Raw genomic sequence first — 24,929 nt, 5'->3', positions numbered from 1 at the left:
GCTTCTTACAGCTGACCCTACTTGTTACTATTCTGTGTATCTTTTGTGCTTTTGGTGTATTCTCTATGAGGCTTACAAAAAGAGGAGAGGGAAGGATACAGACAGCCTTACAAGCATCTAAGAATCCAGTGCACTTCTATATCAAAACCAGAAAAGGCTCAAATCTTACAAATGCCAGCTGACAAAGTTGAAATAATTTGTGCTCTGTGGTTTGTATTGTCATTCTAAGTGGTTGGGAGCTTTGTTCAGTGGTTGCTGAAGGCAATATTGGTTGTTGCTGGGCGATCGTTAGGGCGCTCATGGTTGCTACAGTGTCTTTACAAACACTTTCACAACAAATCACTTCAAAATTAATGACATGTTTCTCCTCAGCAGCCTGGAAATCAGTGCACTGCATGTCTGTATTACTCTACAGACATGTGTTTGTGGTGTGGAAGCTGTGAAGAAAGTAGCAGGACTAAAAAAAAAGACTAATTGACAAGTATGAGACAGCACATTATTAGAATTTGCTAAATCAGCATATTTCTGAAATCATATCTGAAAATTAATACCAAAGGGAATAAAGACGGAAACCACGCTAGAGGGAAAATGTGCCGGCAGGAAACTAGAGGACACGGTGGGGATAAGCTTCAGAGAGACTTCCCGCTGCTGCTAGCTTGTCTTCCGTAGGACAAAAGTGTGGCATCTTAAAGGTGTTGATTTAAACACGCAGCCATGTTACACAAGTGTTTGTGTGTTTGCATTGTAACCCTTGGTACGGTTTCATTTTTTTGAAGTCGCTCTATGATAATTACCCAGGTCGATCCTCTGCTTAATTATTAACTGCTGGCACTTTCTTTGATGCATAAAAAGGCATGATTATATGTTTGAAGCTTGATTTAATGCTATGTGTCTGAGCAGCAGCTTCTCTTGCAATCAGTGTACATGGGGGGATTAGATGGAATTTCAACGAGCCTTACAGCATGCTGAGAACTGTCTCTCTCCCTGAACACAACAACTTGAATATTTTTCTGGTAATGATCACTTTTATTTTCCTTCAAAACATATAAACAAAAGCGTTGCACAGGCACTGTTGTTTATATGATTGTTTCCTCCACCTTTTTTGCATGATATGCTCTGAATACGGAGCACATTTCCCATGACCGTACTGTGTCTTATCAGTTGCAAAATGGACATAATAAGTGAGGTTGAGATTTAATCTTATATCTCTCTCGCCCACACACATATTTTGCAGATATGGTAAGTGGCGGCTGAACGACAGACTGTCAGCAAAAACAAAAAAAATAAAATAAAAATAAGTAATATTAATATGAAACATGATATAATCAGTATGTGTGCATGGCTGTCCCATAAAACAACTGATAAGAACAAGCTTTACAGAAAAACATCTGGATGCTTTAATTCCTGATGTTGCATTGTTGAGTCATTGTTTCAGCCACACAATTTTCAGTTTGTTGCGCAAGTTTGAAGACTGAGCAAAACTGCCTGTTGCAAACCGCCTTTTGCTGTTTGTCCCGGAGTATGCTGTTAACACGACTTTAACAGTGAATCATTCACCGCCCAGTCTGCCAAAGAGCTGACATATTGAGGTTGACCCAACTTGATCCCCTGTCCCGCCCAATACACAGCCTGCATCCCAGCTGAGTAGCTGCGCTGTATCATGTGGACTCAAACAGCGTAGAGGAAAAAACATTGCTGGCAATATGTGCACTAAAAGCCATGGGGTCCTTTGGGACATGCACACCCTACTAACATGCTGTATTTCATAGCCTGTGCTACATGCACACACACTGATCACTTAAACACATCAAAATGAACAAATCTAACATGTCTTCCACCGTTTTTCTTGATGAAATGTGGTCCTTGTTTCAAAATGAGAAATATTAATCAAATGTATCCCAACTGGAGCATGAGGCGGGGCAGATGAGGTGAATGAAATGAGATTTTTGTGGGCTGCATAAACACAGCGCTGGTGTTGCTCCACTGAGATCGCAGAAAAACAAGAGAGAGAAGAAAATGTTTCTCAGATATAAACAGATATAAATAAATCGATTTGGAAGGCGCTGAAATTAAATTAAATTAAAAACTAAAGACATCTAACTAGAAAACATTACTTCAAATACCCCCCTCCCCTACAAAGAAGAGTGAAGTGCTGCTCAGAATCCAAAGCGAATCGAAAATTGCACCAAATTGCTTAAACTTGTCTTATCAGTGAAACACTTGGTATCTAAAACTTCACATTTTGTTCATGAAGTGTTGAACTGCACTAAGCTGAGAGGCTTAATGCAATCACTGCTAATCCTTTAATCTTGAACATTTTTTTTTTTTTTTTCTTGAAATAAACTTCATTACCCAGTCATGACCATGACTCCCATAAGCCACTCTTATTGACATTTGGGTCCTGTGTCACTCTAGCACTCATTGATAGTCTGCTGACTATTGTATTTCACATTTTTCCATTAGTGAAATGATGGACATCGTGTTCATTCATTATTGTCATATACTGTTATTGCTGTATAGTGTTCGCCCCCAACAAAGGCTGCAGAAATACATTTCAGATACAATGGAGGAGAGTGGAATCATAAATCAGCACCAAATAGCTTCTTGTCTCAACTTTTCAAAATGCAAATGCAGCACATAAACAGTGACTGATGGCAAGAACTTTATTTGCCTTAAAAAAAAAAAAAGGTAAAATCCCTGATTTTTTTTTTCTTACAAGGTTAAATTTCAAAAACAACAAAAAGCTGGGAGGAATATTTGGGATTTAGGTCCACTCTTGGATGCTGTAGCAAAGTCAGGGAGTAAATCCTTAAGGTCAGTGAGCAAGTTATTGAAAGCAGTCTTTGTACAGTAGCATGTGAAGTAGTCCTGAGTTGATATCTAAAATGGCAAATGCTAAAAGAGGCTTTGTAGCATTTGCTTTAAAAGTGTTATGTGCCATATACCTAACATCTTAATGAGCTCCACTGCGCTCTATTTTTGCTCATCAGAGATTTGTACATCAATCTTGACCTTGAAACCCCAGGGCCAAGGCTCTCTTGCTTCTCGACATTCAGCCTCATCTTAGCTGTGACCTTCCTCTGTCCTCCCTGCAGCTGCTCCCGATGCCAGTGAGCGGACTCAGACAGGATGGACCCCCTGTTGGGAACAGTTGCAGCTCTCTGCCAAAGGATCATTTTACATCCATCAGTGCTGCACAGATAAGATATGAAATTGAATATTTGATCTTGATTCTTTGCTTTCAGGAGGCTGGTCACAAAAGCATCTCCACCCCCCCCCCCCCCCCCCACCCACCCACCCACCCCCAGTCTTTGCCTGTTAATATTTAGGACATTGGATGGGATATTGGGAAGGCAAACCGGTCCATTTGTGGTGCAGATACAAAAGTGAAGGCAAACAGCAGTGAGTCTGGATTCTCTGTAAAACACATCCAGACATCCTGTTCTGTCTCTTTGGTCTTGTCAGAATGGGACTGAGTGGTGGCCAGATACAGCTGTGGAGCCAGATATGGCCCAGAAAGTTGAACCACAAATTGCAGTGTTGAGGAAATCCCCTGGCTTTGTTTAACAAGGGAAGAGTTTAATATCAGGGCGAGAAGGTTTACTGTCAAAACATAGTCAGATTACTTATGACTTTGCTATTGGAGCAAGACCGTCTCTCTCTGCCTTCAAGAATCTCTTGAAGACTCAGCTCTTCCTAGAGCACCTCCTCTCCTAACACCTAACGCCCTAACCTAACATGAGTATATTACAGTTACTGATGACTTCTTTACCTAGTCTCCTTGTGCTTTTTCTTATTGAAGAGATTTAGTACTTAGTGCTTACTCTAAGGTCTCCTACTGTATTGAAGCTCGAGTGTAATTCCTCGCTTGCGAGTCCTTTCATTTGATAAAAGCTATTATACTTGAAAACTCAAAAATATAATGCAGTCTATCAAATTACACAATTCCAGTGAAAAAAATATCTGTACCAGATTTAAATGGCAGACATTTTCTGCATCATTGCATACTTATTGTGAGTACTTCTTGCAGTTCTTGTAATTTAGACGCTTATTTATTGTTAAATGATACTCTATTTTGTCTCAGCTCACCTTTCCTTTTTTCATTTGCATAAAGCAAGATTAAGGTTGATAGAACAAAATATACTCTTCAAAATAATCAATACTGTAAAAACAGATCGAAACAGTCATAATTCATATCAGTACCAACCCTATCATGCGCCTGTTCAATGTGCAATGAGTCATGAGCATAATGCTCATTGGTTACAGTTTGAAGAAGCAAGGAAACCAATGATCAAGGAAAAAACACTTTCCTGGTCTTATCGTGCCCTCTTGTGGCCAATACAGGGGACTGTTTCACTGTGTTCTGAACAGGGGGGGATATACTAGAGAGCAGAAACTGTACTGCCCACCAAAATTTAGTGACCATTTAATTTTAGAACCATGCCCATTCCTGAGTAATCTCCCCAGGGAGGAGTTCAATCGCCCCCAAAGATATAAATTGATAGCCTATGAAGGTGTTATGGTAGCATGCCTTCGCTGTGTTTTTTGTCCTTTCCCTGTCCTGTCTCCCCTGTAGCTCCGCCCAGGCCCACCCTAATTACTTCATGAGATGCACCAAGGAAGGCTTTTAAAAAAAACAAAAAAAAAAAAAAACCCTTTGTTCCAGCAGCAGAAGGGCAGAGGCTTTCTGCATTGGGGACTGCTGGTTTTGCTGTCTGAGCAACCAACATGAGCAGCCGGAAGTGGGTGCAACTCCCACTAGATGCAAAATGGCTACCACCATGAAGTGAACAAATATCACATAACAAACATAACTGCATTTACCCACAACAACCAGTACAGCTGACCAACACAAAAGTGGAGTGCAACAGCCACAAACCAAAAAGGGTCACACCAAATAGACCAACTGCAAAAGTTGCTGCAATACCCCAACAGCAACACAAAGACCCAACAAAAGTGGACTGCCACTACCACAAGACAAAATGGACACCAGCTGGTCTTCAACCACATCTGCAAGCTACTGTGGTAAATGTAGACAACCAGCAAAACACACACTGACCTGATGACCTGGGAGGCCAACCCCACCACACTAAGATCCAATGACCTGTGGAGTGACAGTGAAAAGTCCTCCTTCCCAGGACAGGTGCATCTCATGAAGTAATCAGGGTGGGACTGGGCGGAGCTATAGGGGAGACAGGACAGGGAAAGGACAAAAAACACAGGGAAGGCATGCTGCTGTAACAGTAGGAAATGGAAATAAAAGCATAGTATAATATCCATCTGCCTTAGTTACCTACTGGGAGAGAATGGAGACACAGAGATCCCATTAATGCTCATGGGTTCCATTTTTCTTTGTATTATACAAATAACTTAACATATACACTTAACTTCTATTTCTTTGCAGCAGTTCAGATAGGTCTGTATATATATATTTTTGCCATGCTATAGCGTCGTCAGATTCAGCACGATCGGGCAGACCCCCCCCCCCAAAAAAAATTTAATTCTGAATTACACTAAATTTAATTATTGAATTAATTAAATTGAGTTAAATTAATAAATAAAATCGAGTTTTATAAATTACAGTCAATTAGATATATAAAGATATTTAATTGAATAAATTTCAAAAGACAGTTTACATCCATGTGTGTCCAGACTCATAATATATGAAGTGAAGACTTTTAAGAATTTCAATAAAAGCTAGCTATTAAGTGTATTTTAAAATTAGTGTATGAATTCCTGAGTTAGGCCCAAAAATGTTTTGCGAGTTCATCCCATCAATTCATCCCTGAGTCTAAGTCGACATTCTCTCAAGGCGTTACAGAGATATCATGTTCACAAGGACAGGGCAGACAGACACCCTGAAAACTCAATATTGACGTAGCTTCAGTATATAGAGGAACTACAAATTTAGAGCAACAGTACAACACAAACAGGACTTTATTTTTACATCCAGCATTAGAAAACATTCATGGCTTCAAATTAAGCATTGATAAGATTCAAGTCTAATACAAGTTTTTGATGGTTGTGTTGCAAACAATCGCTATGTATTTCATGACTACAACACATTCAAATAAACTACAAAAAACATACAAAAATACATAAAGCAATAATTTTATATCATGTTTACATATGCAACAAAATGAATATGTACAGTTAGACACTCCTCCAAAATAACAACACATCTAAGACAAAGCTGGTGCAAAGTCTGACAGTCAGTCAGTCAAAGAGAAACATTAACCGCAATTATAGATAAATAGGAGCATTTCAGCCTCTAATGATGTGACAGGACCCCCCCCCCCCAATATCTCGAAACGTAATCTTCACTTTAGTTCATCAGAGTCAGAGGGTGCATCACACCAAGGTTTCCGGCAGGGCGTCTGCATTTTCTTTTGACAGTATCTGCCATATATGCCACCTCTCTGTCTGCCAGTCTGGTGTACCAGGGCCCTTTTCGTGTGCAAGCCCAGAGGCATCAGCCGTATCTACAGTCTGGGGAGAACAGCTCTGCTGGGACTGTTGTGGAGTTTGGGGGTCAGACTGATACATGAAGAGGGAGGGTGTGGACTGAGAAATATGGGTCTCTCTCAGAGGCCCAGAGTAGTGAAGGGGAGACAAACCATCCGTCCTGACCTTAAATAAGGGATATGCAGAATGTGCTGTCCTTGCTGTCAAGTTGTCTGAGCTAATGGCTCCTGATTGGCTGCTCAATCCTTGATGTAACGATGATCCTGATTGTCTCTGTCCTTTCTGGTCTTGAGGACTACTGCTGCTCCGAGTCACCGGGAGGTGTGGCCTGCATTCCTGCACACCCAATGAGCTTCGTGTTGGTCTGATGGGCAACTTGTGGTTACCTTGGTGACTGCTCAGCCCCTCTGATGATCCATACGACTCGCATTCCGACATGTCTCCAAGGGAACCTGAGAGAAACCACTCATTAACATCCAGCATTCATCACACATCTCAAAGACCATCTGCAACAACATGTAAAGAGGATTCTGTTACCAGTGATGTGATTGCCGGTGAAATCTTTGTTTAACAGTTCATGCCAGGTGTCCCAGAAATGGTCATTGTCACAGATTGTTGAGGCCGCTAACAGAAACAGAAGAGTCAAGAGGATCACTTTAGTTTAACAGATCAAATGTTTTTTTTTATTTTGTTGTTTAGACCATTATTAACACAGATTCATTTCAATATTTTAAAAGTGAATGAAAAAAAAAAAAAAAAATTTCTATCATACTTTATGATACTACATGCTGCAATAAATTCTGTTCACCTTTGCTGGTAGAAAGTGTGGGAGAGGTGCTGGCAGATCCGTCTTTTGAATGGCCACTGTCTTTGTACTGCCCAGAAAGTTTGAAGACTCTGTCTGAGAGTGGACTGGTGTCCTCGGGGTATTTCCACAGCAGTCCATCTGACAGGACAGGTGAGTTGTTATCATAGGGAGACACCTCTCCACTAGATGCTTTGATGGAGTCACTGGACAAGCATCGCTCAGTCAGAGAGAAGGACTCTTCTCCTCTAAGAAGCCCTGGATCTCTGCACAAACACAAACAACACAATAAATATTACATTAAGCTCTTGCTGATATAAGCTGCAGGCTGATGGCTACTAATGTTCAGAGAAAAGCACACTATCTTACAAAAAAAATAAAAAATAATATATATATATATATATATATATATATATATATATCTTACAAAAAAAATAAAAAATAATATATATATATATATATATATATATATATATATATATTTTACCGGGGGGGGGGGGGGGGGGGGGGGTAATCATGAGTTATAATGCACATGCTTCATTTAGATGCTTACAGGAGGACAGCATGCAAACACACACACACACACACACACACACACACACACACACACACACACGAGACAAAAGGTGGAAACTCACGAGTACTGAGAGGCCTTCCTCCGGAGTAAGTAATCCACAACATCAGGATCAGTTTCCAGCAAGCTCATTAGCACCTCATTCTGCAGGTCAGCGGGAACCTGAGAGAAGCAGAACCATTTCACTGAAGCTCATAATAAAAGGATGACAGCTGTAAAATTGTATTCTTTGCTAGCTTAATCAATTAATTACTTCTCCATACTAATGAATTACTGTCCCTGTGCGACATACAAATAACAGAGCAGCTTATTTAAAAAAAACAAAAACGTTTACCACATTTGGTGAATTACAGTATTTACAGTATTATGTGTAATGCAATATGTACTGTAACAGAGATAGCATGATGTTTGTACGGTATGAGGAGAAAATAATGAACAGCAGTTTAAAGAAACTGAATTAATGACGCATAGAAAATGTCTGATGGGCTTTTATTGCCTTCTGGTTTCCTTAAGAGAAAAGATAATGTAGACGTCCTTGCTCCTAGTCTTTGTCTATAAACAAAACAGAGGCTGGAACGACACTTGTTAACCTCTCTAGTGAGGCTTGCCATGCAATAAAAAGAGTATTCACTAAAAATCTTAATTTCACAGGAGTGGGAAACAATTTGCTTTTTCAAATTGTTTTTCTGCGATACTGCTTTGTCTTATAAGTGATTGCAGATGCTCAGTCCTTCTCAAAACCTATAAAGCTAATGTTTACATTTCATTAGGAAGCTCCACTCCATTAAGCTAAAAAAAATCCTCATAAAAACTGGGTTTTTTTTGCCAAAAAGAGACTTGACCAAGACCTTGAGATTGTTTGATTAAACCTAGGGCTGTCTTTAACTGTTTACATGCCTTTGTGGTTTTCAGTAATCACGGCTTACCATGAATTGTGTATCATATGTATTGATCATCCTTTGGACAACACTGATGATGGCTGTACTCTCCTCTGCACGGGCAAAACTCTGCACCGCAAACTCCTTGTCTTTTTTTTGCTTGTGTAACAGATTGGGTCCAAAGATGGTGGCTAAATTGAGTGACGTCATCTTGTTTCCTGTTATCTAAGCAAAAAAGAAGACACAAGTTATTTGTGTGGACACTCTGAACATACACATGTGCCTACAGAGACACTTGGACTGCATATTTTGATATGCTGGATGACAGCTCTTCAGTTACAGTCATGTACTGTAAGCTTCTGAGCAAGCTTGTACAAAAAAAGTGAGATTTTCTTATTAAAATTTCTTTATTTTTTAACCAATAGTCTCCAGGTGAAAACAAAACTAATCTTATTCAGCAGCTTTGTTAGTAAGATGACAACCAAACTAACCAAAATTACCCAAATTTGATCCCCACTATTACAAGAAATGGTTTTGAGACAGAAATGATTTACATGAAAAGTAACGCTGAAGCCAAATTATAATAGATTTTCTTTTCATCTGCCTATGTGCTTGCACACAGGAATGAAAACTCTTACACGCATGGAGTAATTGTTGTATTTAAAGTCGTCTTTTGGTGGCGGCAAACTCTCAATGGCCCTCGGAACATGTGCAGCTAACACAGGCTTGCCACCATCAATGAGGCTGGTGCTGCCTTCTTTTGTTCAAGAAGACCAAAAAGACCTTTCCTTCAAAATTACAGTATGTGTGCTGAAAGAATAAAGTGGTTTTAAATGTGTGGGAAACTATTAATCTTCACTGTGACGTTTAGTAGTCAAAAAGTAAGATTAACATAGAGGAACTTTAGGCCCAAGTTTAACAGCAGAATTGTGATGGTGAGTGCAAAGTGCAATGTCATGTGCATAAGGACTGTGCATTCAAATTTAAATGCATGTGCTAAAACGCATCTTGCTATGTGTAGAAATATTACTAAATGGAATATAGAATTGTGGGATTATGGTGATTAATCATTATATTCTTACATTGTTTATCTCAAATCTTAAAACCAGCTATTCCAAACTAAGTGGTGCATGACAAAAATGGTTCACCAAATAAAGAGGAAAAGTCCAGGCAGGATTTATGGAATAGAAAAACATAATTATGCGCTGGGTGCAAAGTGAAAAGATGCAAATATGTTGCTGGTGAGATAAACTGTGTTCACAGTATGCATCTCCACAATGTGACAATTTCCTTACACTTCCTGTTTATAAACTGGGGGGAATAACAAATTATGACTGAACAGTATGATGTTCGCAGAAGCGCAATGTTTGCTTGTTTATTGTGAAGCAGGTTGATGGTTGGTTGTGCATCATTTATTCAAGATGCCCACAATGGATCATCGTGTGTAATGGTGCTGCACTGGGCACAGGATTTCAAATTAGAAGCTGCAGATGTAGCGAACATCTGTCTTAGTGCCGTTTGTTTGCCGTAGGAATTCATCAAAATCACATTAAACTTGTGAAATTTCTGTATTATTCTGTGATAGCGGCCCATTTCCTAAATATTTAGTTTGAGCTTGTTAGGAGAATCAACAAGTGTCAGAATGTCTGCCAGGCTGCCTACGGTCGTCAGATGTTTCATCCCATTATAAGATCAAAGACCCAATTAGGACCAAAATATCGACACCTTGTCTTGTGCATCCTAGAATGAACCTAAAATGAGTCTGTAACTCAGACCACAAAAAAAGCAGATTGCTGCTTGCACTTTCCACTGCCATAAGAGCAGGGCATGTCCAGTTTCTTTACCTCCTGTCCCTCATTATCCAGGCTGTCTTCAGCGTGTGCAGCCACAGTGGACAACAAGCAGAGGAGACGCTGCAGTGTGTCACTGTTACAGGGAGGAAGCAAAAATATCAGGAGCTGGATGGCGCTCTCTTGCTCTGAATGATCCAGCACTGTAGAGAAAAAATAAAAACAAACAATCCAAACAGTTGACATCAGTCTCAAATGAATCAGACAGCAAGCGAGTAAAGTGAGTTGTTTTTGTGTGCGTGTATATCCAGTATGTGTTTTTTCCTCACACAATGTGTTGATGAAGGCTGTGTAGAGCTCTCTTGTCAGCAGTGGATCAGGCATGTCTCTGAGGAATTCTTTCAACAATGCAGCTACATCATGGACACTGTGCTCCTCGTCCAAGTGTACCTCCCATCCCTGGTCGAACTCCTCGCGAAGCTGGATGAAATATTGAGGCAGTCAATGCAGCAAAAATGTTGCTGATGGTTGATACAATTTATTCAGGGCAGGGTGTTTTAAAGCTAACCAGCTGAAATCTTACCTGGCGCACTCGCTTCTTGGAACTCCCAACACGGAAAATTCCAACCGTCTGTAGGCCTAAGCAAAGACAAAGATGCTCTCTTAGTGCCAATACTGTGGCTAACATTCAGCCTCAAAGACATTCAAATTGTGTGATTTACAAGGCGAAGACCAAACTGCATGTGTTATTGAATTCTTAGTTTCCACAGAGATATGCGGTACATTTCTATGATGCACTGTTAGTACTAGTGTTCATTGAGTGTTCTTTAATGACGAGTACCGTATTTTTCCAGGTGCTGGCAGCACAGATCCACCACCCTGGGCACCTGTCTGTAAATAGGGTTAAGGCTGAGCTTTTTGTCATGGCGCTTCTTCCTCTTGCCAGCTGCCTCTTCTGGCAACGACAGCTGGAGGGCCTCCAAGAGCCGAGACTGGTTATCGTCAAGGTCAGTGATGCAATCCACAGACACTCCACCCTGTCAAGCAGATGGGTGACAACCATACATACGGTGACTGTTGTGAGTGATACAACAGGGTGCAGCCATTTAATGCCTGCATCATTCACCCGATGAGTGATTATCCAAAAATGTTAAGAATTCCCAGAGAAATCTACCGTGCAAGTCTAATCAGACAGAGTCTCGGTTACGCTACAACAGCCTGTGAGGGTTTATTGACAGACATGCCTACCCTCCTGCGAGTCCTTGGGGCTGTGTCCGGCGTGCTCGGATGAGGCGATTCATTAGGGGTCTCAGACGTGGAGCTGAGAGACGAAGTGCTGCTGGAGAGATCTTTGTGAGGCCTTTTGAGGCTGGAGGTGAGGTGAAGGAAGGATAACATCAGTTCAGTGGGGTCACTGTGTTCCTCCCGCGGGGGATCGTGCCGCTGCTTGTGTGTGCGGTCGTTGGAAATGACCTGCGACAGCAGTATGCCAAACGCCTGGGGCATAGTCTCTGTGTGAGGGGGAAGGGTGAGACAGACTAAAAAGTTCATCTTGTTGGCTCCAAGTCAAATGGGAAATGTTAAAATACTCTATAGATGCCATGTCAGCATATTATATACTGTATTGTATTATATATGTATATATGTGTGTGTGTGTGTGTGTGTGTGTGTGTGTGTGTGTGTAGAATATACTGTATATATTTTACGGTTTGGATCTAGTATTGTCTAGTAGTATCGTCTGTTCATCCATTCTTTATATTTTATACTTTTAAATAAATGCTGTTCAACATAAATATGACTAGAGAAATACCAAGAGCAGTGTTCTGAAGTGCACACTCTATATTCAGAGTCAGGCAGCACATACTTTCTGAAACGCCTTTGTAAACAAAAGCGGAAAAAGAGGAAAGAGGGGGCTGGCCGTGCCGGAGGACAGGCTGTAATGAATGAGCCACCACTTAAGATTGTTTTCGTTATTTCCCTCGACTGCCTGTCTGACAGAGAACATCACTTTCCTGCCAGGCTGCTGCAGCGGGCGTGGCAGTGTGGTGGCTGAAGAGCACGGCTCCCTTTGAGACTTCTTTACCGCACTGTAGAGATTCTGATCACTCAGTGCTCCGTGGGTATAAACAGCTGAGGATGTCCGCTTCAGTGAGTCTATACAGCTTCAGCCAAAAGGATCACAGAGTGTCTTTTCAAGTGTCAGAGGCTGACTAGGCTGGAAACTGAGGGGTGAATAAAAGTCTGACAGCACTCAGTGGCTCTTCCACAGAACTAAGAGAGCCGTGTTTATCTTCACTAGTATGGAAATTTGACTGAGTCGAATTTTCTTATCTAAAGACAATTTATAAGGGTGTGCACTATTACAGCTTGATATTATAGCAGTAAAGAGGGATTTCCTCTTTACTGCTATAATATCATGCTGTAATAGGGAACTGAAAAAGGCAAATTAGAGTAATACTACCCTCCAATTTAACATACTGTAGATGGCTCCAATTAAAAGTATATTTAAACCCACATTACCTTTATCTTTACTCTTCTCTTTCGATAATGAGTCCAACTTCTTCCTAAGTGACTTCTTGTGCTTGTGGCCTGAAAAGAGGCAGAGGTGTCACAGTTAAATAAAAACTTAATAAGTTTATATGCTCATTTTCTTGCTTGTTCCACCTGCTCTTGTCGGGCTCACTTCCTAAACTGTTACATAATTCAGAGGAGCTAACAAACACAGGCAAACTGTGCAGAAAGAGCCAAGACAAAAATGCAGGAGTACGAAATCAATCAGGCAGAATGTGTTTTTTTTGTTAAGTGTTTTATAAAACATGCTGTGACAAGCTTTTGCCTGCGAGAAAAATAGCAACTTGGTAGATAAAAAGGGGATTTAGGTGTACACAGAGTGGGGTCCAAGAGTCTTTTGGACCCCACTGTGTATGTGTTTGTGTGTATACTTTAATACATTTAGGGATGGTGATGTGGCAGCCCAGGTCATGATCCCGAAGCAGTCGCCTGAAGGCCACATCCTGGAGACGAACCCTCTCCAGCTCTGAGAGGCTTTGCAAGGGGACGGGCTTCAGGCCAACGCTGCGTCCTGACACGCTGTTCCAGGTGAAGTCACCCTGAGGACACACACACCCAAACACATACACACATCAGATACATCTATCATTGCTTTCACATTTTAAGTTAATGACCAGCCACGCTCTCTACAGACCCCCAGCATGCACGAACTGACAGATATCTCTGCTTCACTTGTCAGCTGAAAGTGAATTCATTAATCATGTTCTGTTTTCCATGACAAACTGACAGTTTGTTTTCAGAGATGTCCAAATACTATTAACTTCCTGATGTTAGCATGCAATATTTGTACTGTACGTTTTCCGTAGTGTAACACATAGTCTATGTGTTTTTCTGATCGTGGAAGCGAGAACTGTGAGGTGTTGACATTAGGAACACTGCATGGCAGAGCTTGTCCGAACTGTGTCCCAGTAAGGGAGTATTTCTAAGAACTTTTCAAAACCAACAGTGGAAATGGACCGGTTGTCTTATCAAAGAAAGCAGCAAGAGTACTGATTGTGTAGACGTGCTTGATGCCGCATATAATTGGTTTCTTTGCACCATCTGCCTGGAACTCACTACAAAACAATTTCAAATTGAATTTGTTGGTACCTCTTGGTTATTTTGAATTCATAATCTTTAACCTTTCAACTTATGTTTGCACCTGTTTTAATTGATGAATTGCTTTTACATTATACGGTAATTGTATTTATATGTTTGTTTTAGTAGATGTTCTTTTTTTGACTCGTGCATTTATTATTTTGTATCTGCTTGACATCAATTAAAAATGAGTTTTCGAGTTTAAATAAAGACATATAATAATTGGGGTGCACAATTTAAAAAAAAAAAAATCATAAACAATACTTCATCAGCAAACAGATGAGCCGTTCTGTGGGTTTAGCACTGTACTAATGACAGTGCAAATAATCTGATCTGAAATCCTCAACCTTTGAGCATCTCCATGCTGGAGATTACAGTGCTTTGATCCAGCACAGTCAGGCCAATCATATGAGCCATGTTCCAAAGAGGCTTAGTAACTCATTATCAGGATAAGGCTTATACTCAAGTGGCTCATTCCCATTAAATCAGAATTAGGACTGTGCTACAGTAGAACACTTTTTTCTGGTACACATATAGTACAGTAGAATTATGTACAGAGAATGTGATGACAAACATACAGTGGGGTCCAAAAACCAAAAACACGTAGTAGTCTGTATTTTCTTTGGCTATTTGCTTACTGTACAAAGGCAGTGGTCATTAGCCTGTTCCCAGTTTGCCTATACACGGGTGGGAAATAATATGCCATGGATCTGCAAATGATGTCTACTATCAGTACTGTCAGCAAGAGAGTTATGCCGTCGCTGCACAAAGACGTGATTTACAGTAGAAATAGCGCATTATAAGCAAGAGGATACACCCGAGGATACTCAATTTACTGTCACGTAAGACAAAGACCAGCAGGAAATCTTTACAATTTTTTGCCTGACAAATTGTCAAGTTGTCAGAATGGGTTTAGACACACAATGGCAGCCTTTCTGAATTGTTACATTTTGAATAGTAGTCCAGGTACCGGTCAGTTATCTGTTACTTATTGATTTTGATCTGTTGCATGTCAGATGTCGACATTACTATGAAGTATTCAACAGGTTTACTCAGACATTGGCTCACAATTCTGCAAATAAATAAAGTGAACCAGTGACGGAAACCAACACAGATCTGGGAGAGCACACAGAGCATAAATAAACTGTATTCTGTTATCCCCTCATGTAACTTTTGAATGGCAACAGATGATCAACTCACATAAGTGTAGTATATATGTAAGCACAGAGGAAGACAAAAGAAGAAACTGGGTTCCATTGCCACTTTTCATATTGCAAATTACATTAAATGCAAAGAGCGAGTAATGTTTGCTGTTATCTACTCATTTTGGTCAGACATTCCTCTGGTGTGACTATATGGGAGTGGAAACTTTCTTCCTATCTGATATGATGGTGAACCAAGTTCCCACAGTTTCTCTCCGTCAGCAAATTGATGTCCTCAAACCAAAGTTTATTATTTTCTCCTTGGAATTCCAAGTACTGTGAACAGCATTTTAATGCAAAATGCCCCTTTAGCTATTCCATCACCAGAAACAGGCCCGAGTGTATTGTGTCCACTATCCAATCACATGGTAAATTATTGCAACTCACTAACCCACCATTTCTTATTATTATAATTGTCAGGAGATGAATAAGTGAAGAAAGAAATACACAAATTAATGAACCCAGTTGTTACAGAAACAGTTATTGTCAAAGCTGGATGAAGTTACTGTTTCTTATCTCACTGAGCTCATGATCACAGCTGTCAGTAACAAAGTCAATACTTTATAATCTTAAAATGGAAATACATTTGCCCTGACTGCCTCTCTAGAACAACATTAATCATCTTTACAGAAAGAAACCTAACAATGCCTTAAATTAAACTTCTTTTTGCTGCCTATTGACATATGAACTAGATGCTGGTGAATAAAAGCTACTTTGCCAATTTTGATATTAGTATTAATGATCAGTTTAGTTATTTTTGTTATTTGTTCATTTATATACTGATACAACAACGCCAGCAATAAAGCAAGCATTCCTTAAAATACATCAACAACAATAATTACTATAATGTTCAGCATTATATTTAGATAATTCATGTAAACCCTCTCCTGTTTAAGTGAATACAAACCATGGTGCACTTTCCTCGGCTGTGCACCAGAGCTTTATTTTTAATTCAAAGCCTCCTTTTGTTTGCGCTCCCCGGAATACAATGAGAGGAAATGTGCAAGGTAGTTCATACAATATAACGAGATTGAAAGTTCAGATTGCACTAATCAACCACATTTGAACTAGAACCAGTGAGGTGATGGATACTCCTCAGTGTTCAGGAAGCCTTTCAATGGGGCATTATGGGAAGTTTTCCACAACAGCCCTCACACTCCGTCCACATTATTCGTTAGTTTAGACTTCTAAAGAAAATGTAATTCAATTCATTATCAAAAATAATGAATTTGCTTTCAAAACTGTATGTTTAAGTAAGTGCTGACAAAACAAAAATAACACGAGCTACCAGTACAAACACAAAGTCATTCAATTACTCATATCCTGTCGTATAAATAAATAAATAAATAAATGGGCTCTACAGAGTCCACCCCAGACTGTTTGGCAAGCAAGGATATGCATCTAACATCCTATTTTTCCTCTGCTTTCAAGGTTATCTTTCTTCTAATTAGTAAATCACTATTATACATTTTTACAACATTATAGAATTAAAAAAAAAAAAATACAGAGCAGGCACAGCAATATAGTACTAGCCTGAGGAGCTGCCCTGGGTGGGGTTTCAATAAAATTGCAATACTCACAATAAAAAATTACTGTAACACAACACTCTAATGTAAGAGGTTTTAAACTTTTCATTCCTACACACCTTTTGGGATATTTCTTTAACGTCTGGCTAAACTAACATATACTTTGTCCTGTGTTAACGTTAAGTCACGTCTCTGTGGAAGATAACTAAATATTTCCTCCTCTTTTGTGAAGCTAGGAAACTTTCAGAAACAGCAGCTACTCACAAGATGGGTGTTGCTCCGTTGGAGAAAGACTGATCGCCACGGACGAGACATTACTTCTTAGACCCAAAACACTCAGCAACTTAATATCAAATTAACCGACGCCATTTGACCTCAGATGAAACGCCCCAGATATATACAGCCCACATACTACTAGCTACTGTCTTTGAGTCCAGGGCTCACGACGTGCACCTACACGTGCAACAAGTTCAGGGACAGATTTGACTCTACATCACATTGAGACGCTATCCTCATGAATAACAGTGCCACTGACAGGGAGGGTTTGACAGGAGGGGCCTCTGCTCTGTGCCAGGGAATAAGTTATTAAGAGGAACCCATCTGAGGAGGCGAGGAGGAGCTGCCCCTGGTCCTTACCTGTAATCACCGATACGTGCGGGTATTCATGCAAAAAATCAGTTTCTCGACTGATGTAGTTCAGTAAGGTGGTAGAACTGTAAGGATCGTCCCTAAAGTTTCGCTCAACGCAGTTTATAAAAAAAAGAAGAAATAAAGATGAAACCCTAACCCTAAAAAAAAATTGTCAGGTGGAGGGGCGGATGATCACTGTAAATACTACAATACCCATAAGCCTCAGCGGCCACCGTTGCTATGGAGAAACAAGGCAAAGGCGTGAATTTTGTCAGCACAATAAATAAACAAACAAACAAACAAGAAAGACCTCTAAATTCAGCACCATAGTTATGGAATCTATCCAAAATATGTATATTTTATTGATTATCAGGTCAAAGCTTAATCCTCTCTTTCAGCCTGGTGTCTGGAGCAGTAACAGTCAAAAGTTTGGATGCTCTTTCTAATTTCAAGTGAATGGGAAGATGTGTCCAAACTTTTGACTAGTACTGTATATTATTAACACAATATCAATATTTCATTTTTTAATTATCAGGGTTACTGTCAATACCGGTATATTGTGATACCCATATCTTGCCTATGGTCATGTTTTGTTTGAACTACTGGCTACACTGCCCCCCTGATTTCCAGCAGTACTACTCTTTCTAATCGTTTTCAGAAAATGTGCACAAAACTGACAAATATGAACACAGAATACTGACAAAAGGCTCCATCTGTATCTGTATATGTTGAGCATATATGAGTCTTAACACAGTCCTGAGGTGTTATCAGGCAAATTAAGTGTGTATGTTGACCATGGTAGTCAATGTGGCAGCAGATTGACTGATGTGTACCAGAACTATAATAGAAGTCACACCGCCATCACTTCTCCGCAAGGAGGTTGTATATTGGATGCTTTAGAGCGCTAGTAGCTGAAAGTAACCTCAATCAAAGATCTTGTATCTTCAGTTGTAGAGAATCATTTGAGAAAAAATCATGTCTTTCTCATGTGTTTCTGTTATAGATTATGTCTGAGGTATCCTGGAGAAGCTTTGTGTGGCTTTTGCTTCCTGGACCGCTGGAATGAGGTTGTTAGTGCTACACAGGGTGATGATAAACAGGAAGCAGCATGTCAGACAGAAACTAACCATTTTGAACGTGATGCTGGGTGGAGAAATCCTCATTCACTTTGAGAACACTTTAGGCTGCACAGTATCTTTAGTAATGCCTGAAAACAGTAAAGCTCAACAGTGAAGTCGATTGTTCCTTTGAAAGACTTCACTATCAGCTATCAGTGCTTGAGAGCACATTCGCAGGGATATTTTGGTGAATTACTTAAGCTGAAAATATTTTATATTAGACTCTGTCTTTACAAACTGTAATTGGAGCCCTGCTTTCAGTGCTGTTGTTGCTTTTTCACTTTTCCAGCTTTATTATTACTGAAAATAGGATAGTAAAAGAGGGGGGCACAAATAGACTTGTCTCCAACTCTTACATTTTCTGTAAAGAAGCTGAATTTTAATTGAAATGTATTTCCTTTTTGCATTTAAAAAAGTTATTTTCATTTTGTGGGATTTAAGCGGCTTTGTAACAGAGCACAGTTTTCAGTTTCCTGCAAGCTCTCTCTCCTTCAGGCCATCTCTCCTCCATGGAGCTCAGAGGAATGCAAAAGACTCTCCATCTAAACACTACAACACACAGTGCTCTGAAACTTTTCTCTCCCTGTGTTTCATGACACATTATGGATTTTCAGTTTGAAATTTAATATTACAGATAGTTCTATTTCCGAATAAAGCTGGCCACTTTGATTACTGGCATGTTCATTTAGAATGTTATTGTATAGGTATATTTCCTAAATGATATAGAATAAACAAAGAATCAACAAACCCCTGCATGGGTTAAGATTCTGATGCCCAGAGAAAAGCTGACATGCAGGTAAAAATAAAGCACAATCATCCCATCCACAACAGGACCACACATTCAGCCTCCTCCAGCCTGAAATAAAGGTAATGACGAAAAGAATAATATAGAGTTTAAAATATGTGGTTGACATGTACAAAAACAAAACTGCAGTCCTATAAATAAATTAACAGTAACAGGAGAAATGTGTACATACACGAAACTTAAAGCATTTTGCTTGACACAAGATTTGTGCACACATGTTTGGATACTACTTAAAGTCAACGCTTAATCTTTGTCTCAGTGATAGATGTCCTCATTTAGCCACTACATCACTACATCAGAATGATGAATGACTCCCTCTAAAGGCTTTATAAGTTCCTGCAGTTTACTAGCTTCCTAAGAGAAACCCGAGCAATTGGAGATATACAGCATTTTATAGTTGCATATCTGATCTGGCTGTTTAAAGTGACCCTCTAAAGCATTTCTCTAAAGTGTTTTTGCATTATATCAAATGAATGAAGATTACATTACACACTGCCTGCGGCCCCTTCAAAGGCAGCGTCTCCCAAAGGCACGATTTCATGTGGACACTATTAAAGCAGACTGCAGAAAGGCACTGAATGACAGTTAAGAAGTTGGGTTCTTACAGACAGAACTTAAGCAAAGGCAATATTTTCCAATATCTAACCAAGGCCGTCATATCCAGAGGCTAGCTTAATAACAGCCTGAAATGAAAGGCAAAATCAGCTTAAATTAATATGAGACATGACCTTAACCAATGCTAGGCACGTAATGATCCACCACAGTCATATTAAACAGTAACTGACTTGCACAGGAGATCCATGCAGATCAAATATATTGCTGCACTTCTGAGTGTGATACATATAGAGGAGAACTGGGGGAGAGTAAAGACACACACTTTATCTAAATAATAACCAAGCTCCAATCTGTTCATATACCTTTCTTCCATCATCTGATTTAGATTCAGTTTAACTCATTTTACACCACATTATGTCACCAGTTTTCTTACTAGAGACACATACTGTATTTTCACAGAGACTTAGAACTGAATTTAGTTAGTCAGTGTAAGTATCCAGCTATTGAGGCTGGGAATACCATTGGTCTTACACTAAGCAGATCATATACTGTATGTCAGTTATGTAATGATACAAAGGTACTTGAAAGGTAGATTTGAACCATTCCATGTGAGACAATGATTTTACATCTGTGTTTATATCTAACCCACTGTGTCTGTTTACTCGAATCAGACACAAACTGGATGCTGTGGTGCTGCAGTTGCAAGCCAGCAGGTTTAGCTCCATGCCATACAAACGGACAGTCTCCTGTGGGAAGAAATATGTGCCTGAGGGACTGTAGCCAAGGATCAGGTCATGCTGCTGTACTGTGAGAAATAAGAGTTGAGGCTTTCTTCATGTAAACCAGATGTCTCTGCTTTTCATCTCAGCTCAGACTACTGGGACCCTGGGTGAGTACACCTCTAATAGAGCACAGTGACATTCAGCCCATGGAAAACACAAGGTCATTTATAACATGGATCAAAAATACAACTCTGACACTCCTTTTCAAACAAGGGGAAAGGGTGTGTTTTCTTGCCAGTATCATGTTACAGTGAGTTACCAATTCCTGATTATATGAATCATATACATCATACACATACACATACACTTAGAATGACTAAACACATTGCAATGCTACATTTTCACTGATTATACCCATTATTAACTCACCGTTGGCTAGCTCTGGCACCGAAGCCTGGATGGCATGAGTTGCACAACATATTGTGCATCTCATGAAAGGTGATTCTTGTAGAGCTAGGGCTGCTATTGGGTGCATGTGCAGCAGGAGTGAGGTTTGCATAGAATAAGGCATTTACTTACTGTCAGTGTAAGCCGACAGCATGGTCATGTGAGTCTCCAGGAAAGATCTCCCACCAAAGACTTCAGCTCAACTGGTGGGTGGTTACATTTTTTTCAGCTTTACAATGCTTGGCAAAAACTAGGCTGTAGTGCTGAGCATAGCAGTGCAGGCAGCACGCAAGCACTCCCTAAAGTGATAAATCACATTAAATATCCTCTGTGACACAGAGCTGTCTCCTATATTAATCAGCTTCATTCAGATTTACTGTGATTACATTTCTAAGTGCTCTGGCTGTAGGATGTGGGTTCTTGTTGATGACTGAAAGAGAGACCAGATACCTGGTATTCATTACAAGCCTATTGTAATGTCACATCTGTAATACATTTCCATTATACTAAACAAACAGTGTTACCATGGGGACCATCTTAAGTGCAGCAGTAGAGATTGGCTCAAATTATGAACATGTGACACTGCTAAACACTATAAATCTAGAATAGATTTATCTCAAACAAAAAAAGACATGCAAATGGCCATTGTAATTTAGCATGTGTTAAAACATTTTCCCCTTCTTTTCTGCTAATTAAATGATATAGTGAGAAACCTTCTCAGGAAGATGAACGCCATGGACACAGTAATCGTTTTTCATGTGTACAGGCCAGAACATGCAGTAATAACAAAGGTAATTTGTTTTGCTACTATAACTAGAATACCAGTGCTTTTCCTCAGAATAATGCTTGCACTGCTTTAAGTGGTGTGGCAATACATTCATGTTTGGGGATACTCATAGATAATATATGAATAAATCTCAACCATGAGGAGATTTTTTCATTTTTAAATGACAAAATAAAAGTTAAAGCCTCACTTTAAATGGAGATATATGAAAATTTAGGTTTTCAGGCTCATAAGCAGTTACTTAGGAGAAATGGTCCTGTAAAGGGCAATGCACAGATCCATAACGCACATACTTGATAACTTTTCCATGTTTGTGCCGCTGTCAAGTTTCAAACTTAATACAACATGTGAAATTATTTAACAACCATCACAAACCACTTACACACTTTTTTTCCAGAACCCCCCCTCTTAAAGCTTGTATTACTATTTCAAAAAAGGAGCCTTTTTTTCTTTTGGGTGAGAAACACTTACCAAATACCACAGGGTTTTCTAGTTAAATCTATGTCAACAGACATCAGCAAGTTAGCACAAGCAAAGGCTTCTGCTGACATCATTTCAGCTATAAAGGAATGAGTTGAATCACTTTTTTGTGTCCAGTGACGCAGCAACAAAACTTTAGTACATCAAAGGTCCACACATAAAGTTAATGTGTGTGTCCTGTTAGTCATACACTTGGTGATGTTGCAATAGTGTGAGAAACCTGTTTCCTTTAGATTTTTTTTTTCCAATTTGAGAAAATTAAATAATTATAGAATGTAAAAAATGTGAAGCGAGCAAGTTTCAAAACGTGTTCATTAATGATCGAAGGAAAATATCGACAGTCCTGTCGCTACTTGGCTACATCATCCTTAAGGTCATTCCAGACACTTCCGGAATTTGGAAAGTCTGTACGAGATGTGCGCTCAGCTCCTGTTCGCTCCTGAGCTATAAGAAGTGCGAGGAAATATAACAGCAATAAAAAACAAAACGAACACAGTGCCAAGTTTTAAGATACTTGCCATCCCTCGGTTCATTAAAACTCTTATTGCTATTTAGCTGTCATCTCAGTCATCATCATCAATATCATTCAACGCCAACAACGCCAGTCCAGCCCGGTTACGCTGAGAAAAAAAATGGTTTGTGGGTGCTGTCTGGCATTTCAGGCTATCAAATGTGAAAACAGGTTGCATCACCTGCCTTATGAAGCCGCCAGGTCACTGACCTTATACGATGTCTCCTCAGCTTCGGTACCATAATGTCGCATCAACGCCGGGTCCAAGCTCCTGGTCTGCCTCAGTCTCCGCTTGGAAATAGTTTTGGGGCTTAGAGAGCACGAGAAAACGCTGCTTAGCAGTCCTTGAGCGGACATGTCTCTTTTAGCGGGTTAGGTAATGGATAAAAAGGTGTAGAAGAAGAATCATCTCTCTGCCACAAATCCAAACGGAACGAAGGAGCGGCTGCGTTTCACAGCAGCACCAGCACCAGCAGCAACAGCAGCAGCAGCAGCAGCAGCAGCAGCAGCAGCAGCAGCAGGTCCCCTGCGCGTCCTCATGCCTGGTATTATGAAATACGCGCCTGGTGTCCCCTGTCACCCCCTCCACCTCCCACTTACTCTGACTCAGTACTTCCTCCTCTCGTGGTTTTAATTAAGATTCTTAAAAAACACAAAATGCATGTTAATGTACCACAAACACCAAAACAAACAATGATCTACAAAATAAATAAATAACATATTCTAGTATGCCTACAGCACTACTTACTAACCTCTTTAAAACTGAAATCTTGCCACTTCAAATCAATACTCGTTTTACACTCAAAACATGACATTCCAAACTAGATCTTAGATTTAGTGTGAGATTTTTATTGTGAGAATGAAGCTTATTATGTCTAGGACACCAATCGTACTGTATATACTGTATAATGCTGCTGCTTTTTGTAATCTGGTTAAATGGCATGATCAGTTTTAGGGTAACTGGGCCAGTGTTGATTAAAATGATGTTAAAGTTTTTTGTAATTTACTTTTTGTTGGTTTTCTTCACATTTAAAACACACACTTTTATGAGGCAGCCCAACAGCCTTAATTCACACTCTCAAACAAAACACACAACGAAACAGAACAGAACAGAACCAGGGGAGGTTACATCCTTAAATTAACAAAAGTTATGTCTTTATACAAAAGAATATCCGCTTCATTGATTTTCCTTGTTCGTTCTGCCCAATATTATATATTTTATATTATATATAGATATTATGCACCAAGTCAATCCATTCATTTACAGTTGGTGTATCCTTCTTAAGCCATTTCCTAGTCAAACCCTTTTTACCTGCAACCAACAACGCTCTCATCAGAAACCTGTCTCTCTTTGTACCTTGAAGACCCTCCAGATCACAAAGATACAATATTTTGAAATCAAAATTAATTTTCAACCCAAAAACTACCTCTAGGGTGCCGTGTATATTTCTCCAAAATGGGACCACAGAGTGACAACTCCAGAAAATGTGGAAATGATCCGCCATAGTACCTCCACAGGATCTCCAGCAATCCGTTCTATCAGACTATTTACACTTTTGAGCTGGGGTACTGTAGAAACGAATCACATTTTTCCAGCTAAAGATTCTCCAGGAGGGAGAGCTTGTTATCCGCCATTGCTGTTTGCAGATCCTGTCCCATTCCTACTCTGTTATTATGAGAATGCCCTCTGCCCCACATCTCATTTTCATTTCTAAGCTGTGTTCAAAAATGATGTTAAAGTTTAAGTGGAATAAATGTAGGTAGTTTATGACAATTGGCACTTTTTTTTTTAAAACTGGGATAAATTGAACAAACTTTCAACCAAAAATGTTAAAATGACCCTGAGTGGAGAACTATGAGACCCTCATAATGATAGAAACACTGGACAGACCATGCCCATGTTCACAGTCCTCTCTTGACCACAATGCATTTTTTCCTCACCATAAGGCAGTTGAGATACTTCGAATGTAGTGCCCTGGGAACAGTCTT

The 24,929-nt window shown here is 39.7% G+C and overlaps 1 protein-coding gene across 2 annotated transcripts; it reads right to left on the bottom strand.

The window, feature by feature from the left end:
• Positions 1-5,919: 5,919 nt before the first annotated feature.
• On the bottom strand, positions 5,920-23,449 carry LOC130178150 (rho GTPase-activating protein 6-like). 2 transcript variants are annotated; one of them, XM_056390290.1, is made up of 13 exons: positions 23,151-23,449; positions 13,463-13,622; positions 13,033-13,101; positions 11,761-12,023; positions 11,354-11,549; positions 11,096-11,151; positions 10,842-10,992; positions 10,567-10,715; positions 8,771-8,947; positions 7,909-8,006; positions 7,274-7,536; positions 7,003-7,089; positions 5,920-6,917 (listed from the first exon to the last, which is right to left on the bottom strand). In XM_056390290.1, the coding sequence occupies exons 1-13, from the start codon at positions 23,295-23,297 to the stop codon at positions 6,352-6,354; spliced, it is 2,382 nt and encodes a 793-aa protein (XP_056246265.1). In that variant the 5' UTR covers positions 23,298-23,449; the 3' UTR covers positions 5,920-6,351. The 2 variants fall into 2 exon arrangements, with proteins under 2 accessions (XP_056246265.1, XP_056246266.1); XM_056390291.1 differs by lacking the exon at positions 23,151-23,449 and adding an exon at positions 17,153-17,387.
• Between the last annotated feature and the right edge of the window lie 1,480 nt (positions 23,450-24,929).

Source organism: Seriola aureovittata, chromosome 11, assembly GCF_021018895.1.
Source record: "Seriola aureovittata isolate HTS-2021-v1 ecotype China chromosome 11, ASM2101889v1, whole genome shotgun sequence".
Classification (NCBI taxonomy): Eukaryota; Metazoa; Chordata; class Actinopteri; order Carangiformes; family Carangidae; genus Seriola; species Seriola aureovittata.
Note: the sequence above shows the minus strand (reverse complement) of the source record. Positions and strands in the feature narration are given on the sequence as shown.

What these genes read in the sequence shown, in the direction of transcription:
- LOC130178150 (XM_056390290.1), bottom strand. Translation starts at nt 23,297, where the DNA reads ATGTCCGCTCAAGGACTGCTAAGCAGCGTTTTCTCGTGCTCTCTAAGC. An exon ending in CATATGATACACAATTCATG is followed by an intron (nt 8,007 to 8,770) that starts GTAAGCCGTGAT and finishes TGCTTCTCTCAG; the next exon opens with GTTCCCGCTGACCTGCAGAA. An exon ending in CACCGGCAATCACATCACTG is followed by an intron (nt 6,918 to 7,002) that starts GTAACAGAATCC and finishes GGTTTCTCTCAG; the next exon opens with GTTCCCTTGGAGACATGTCG.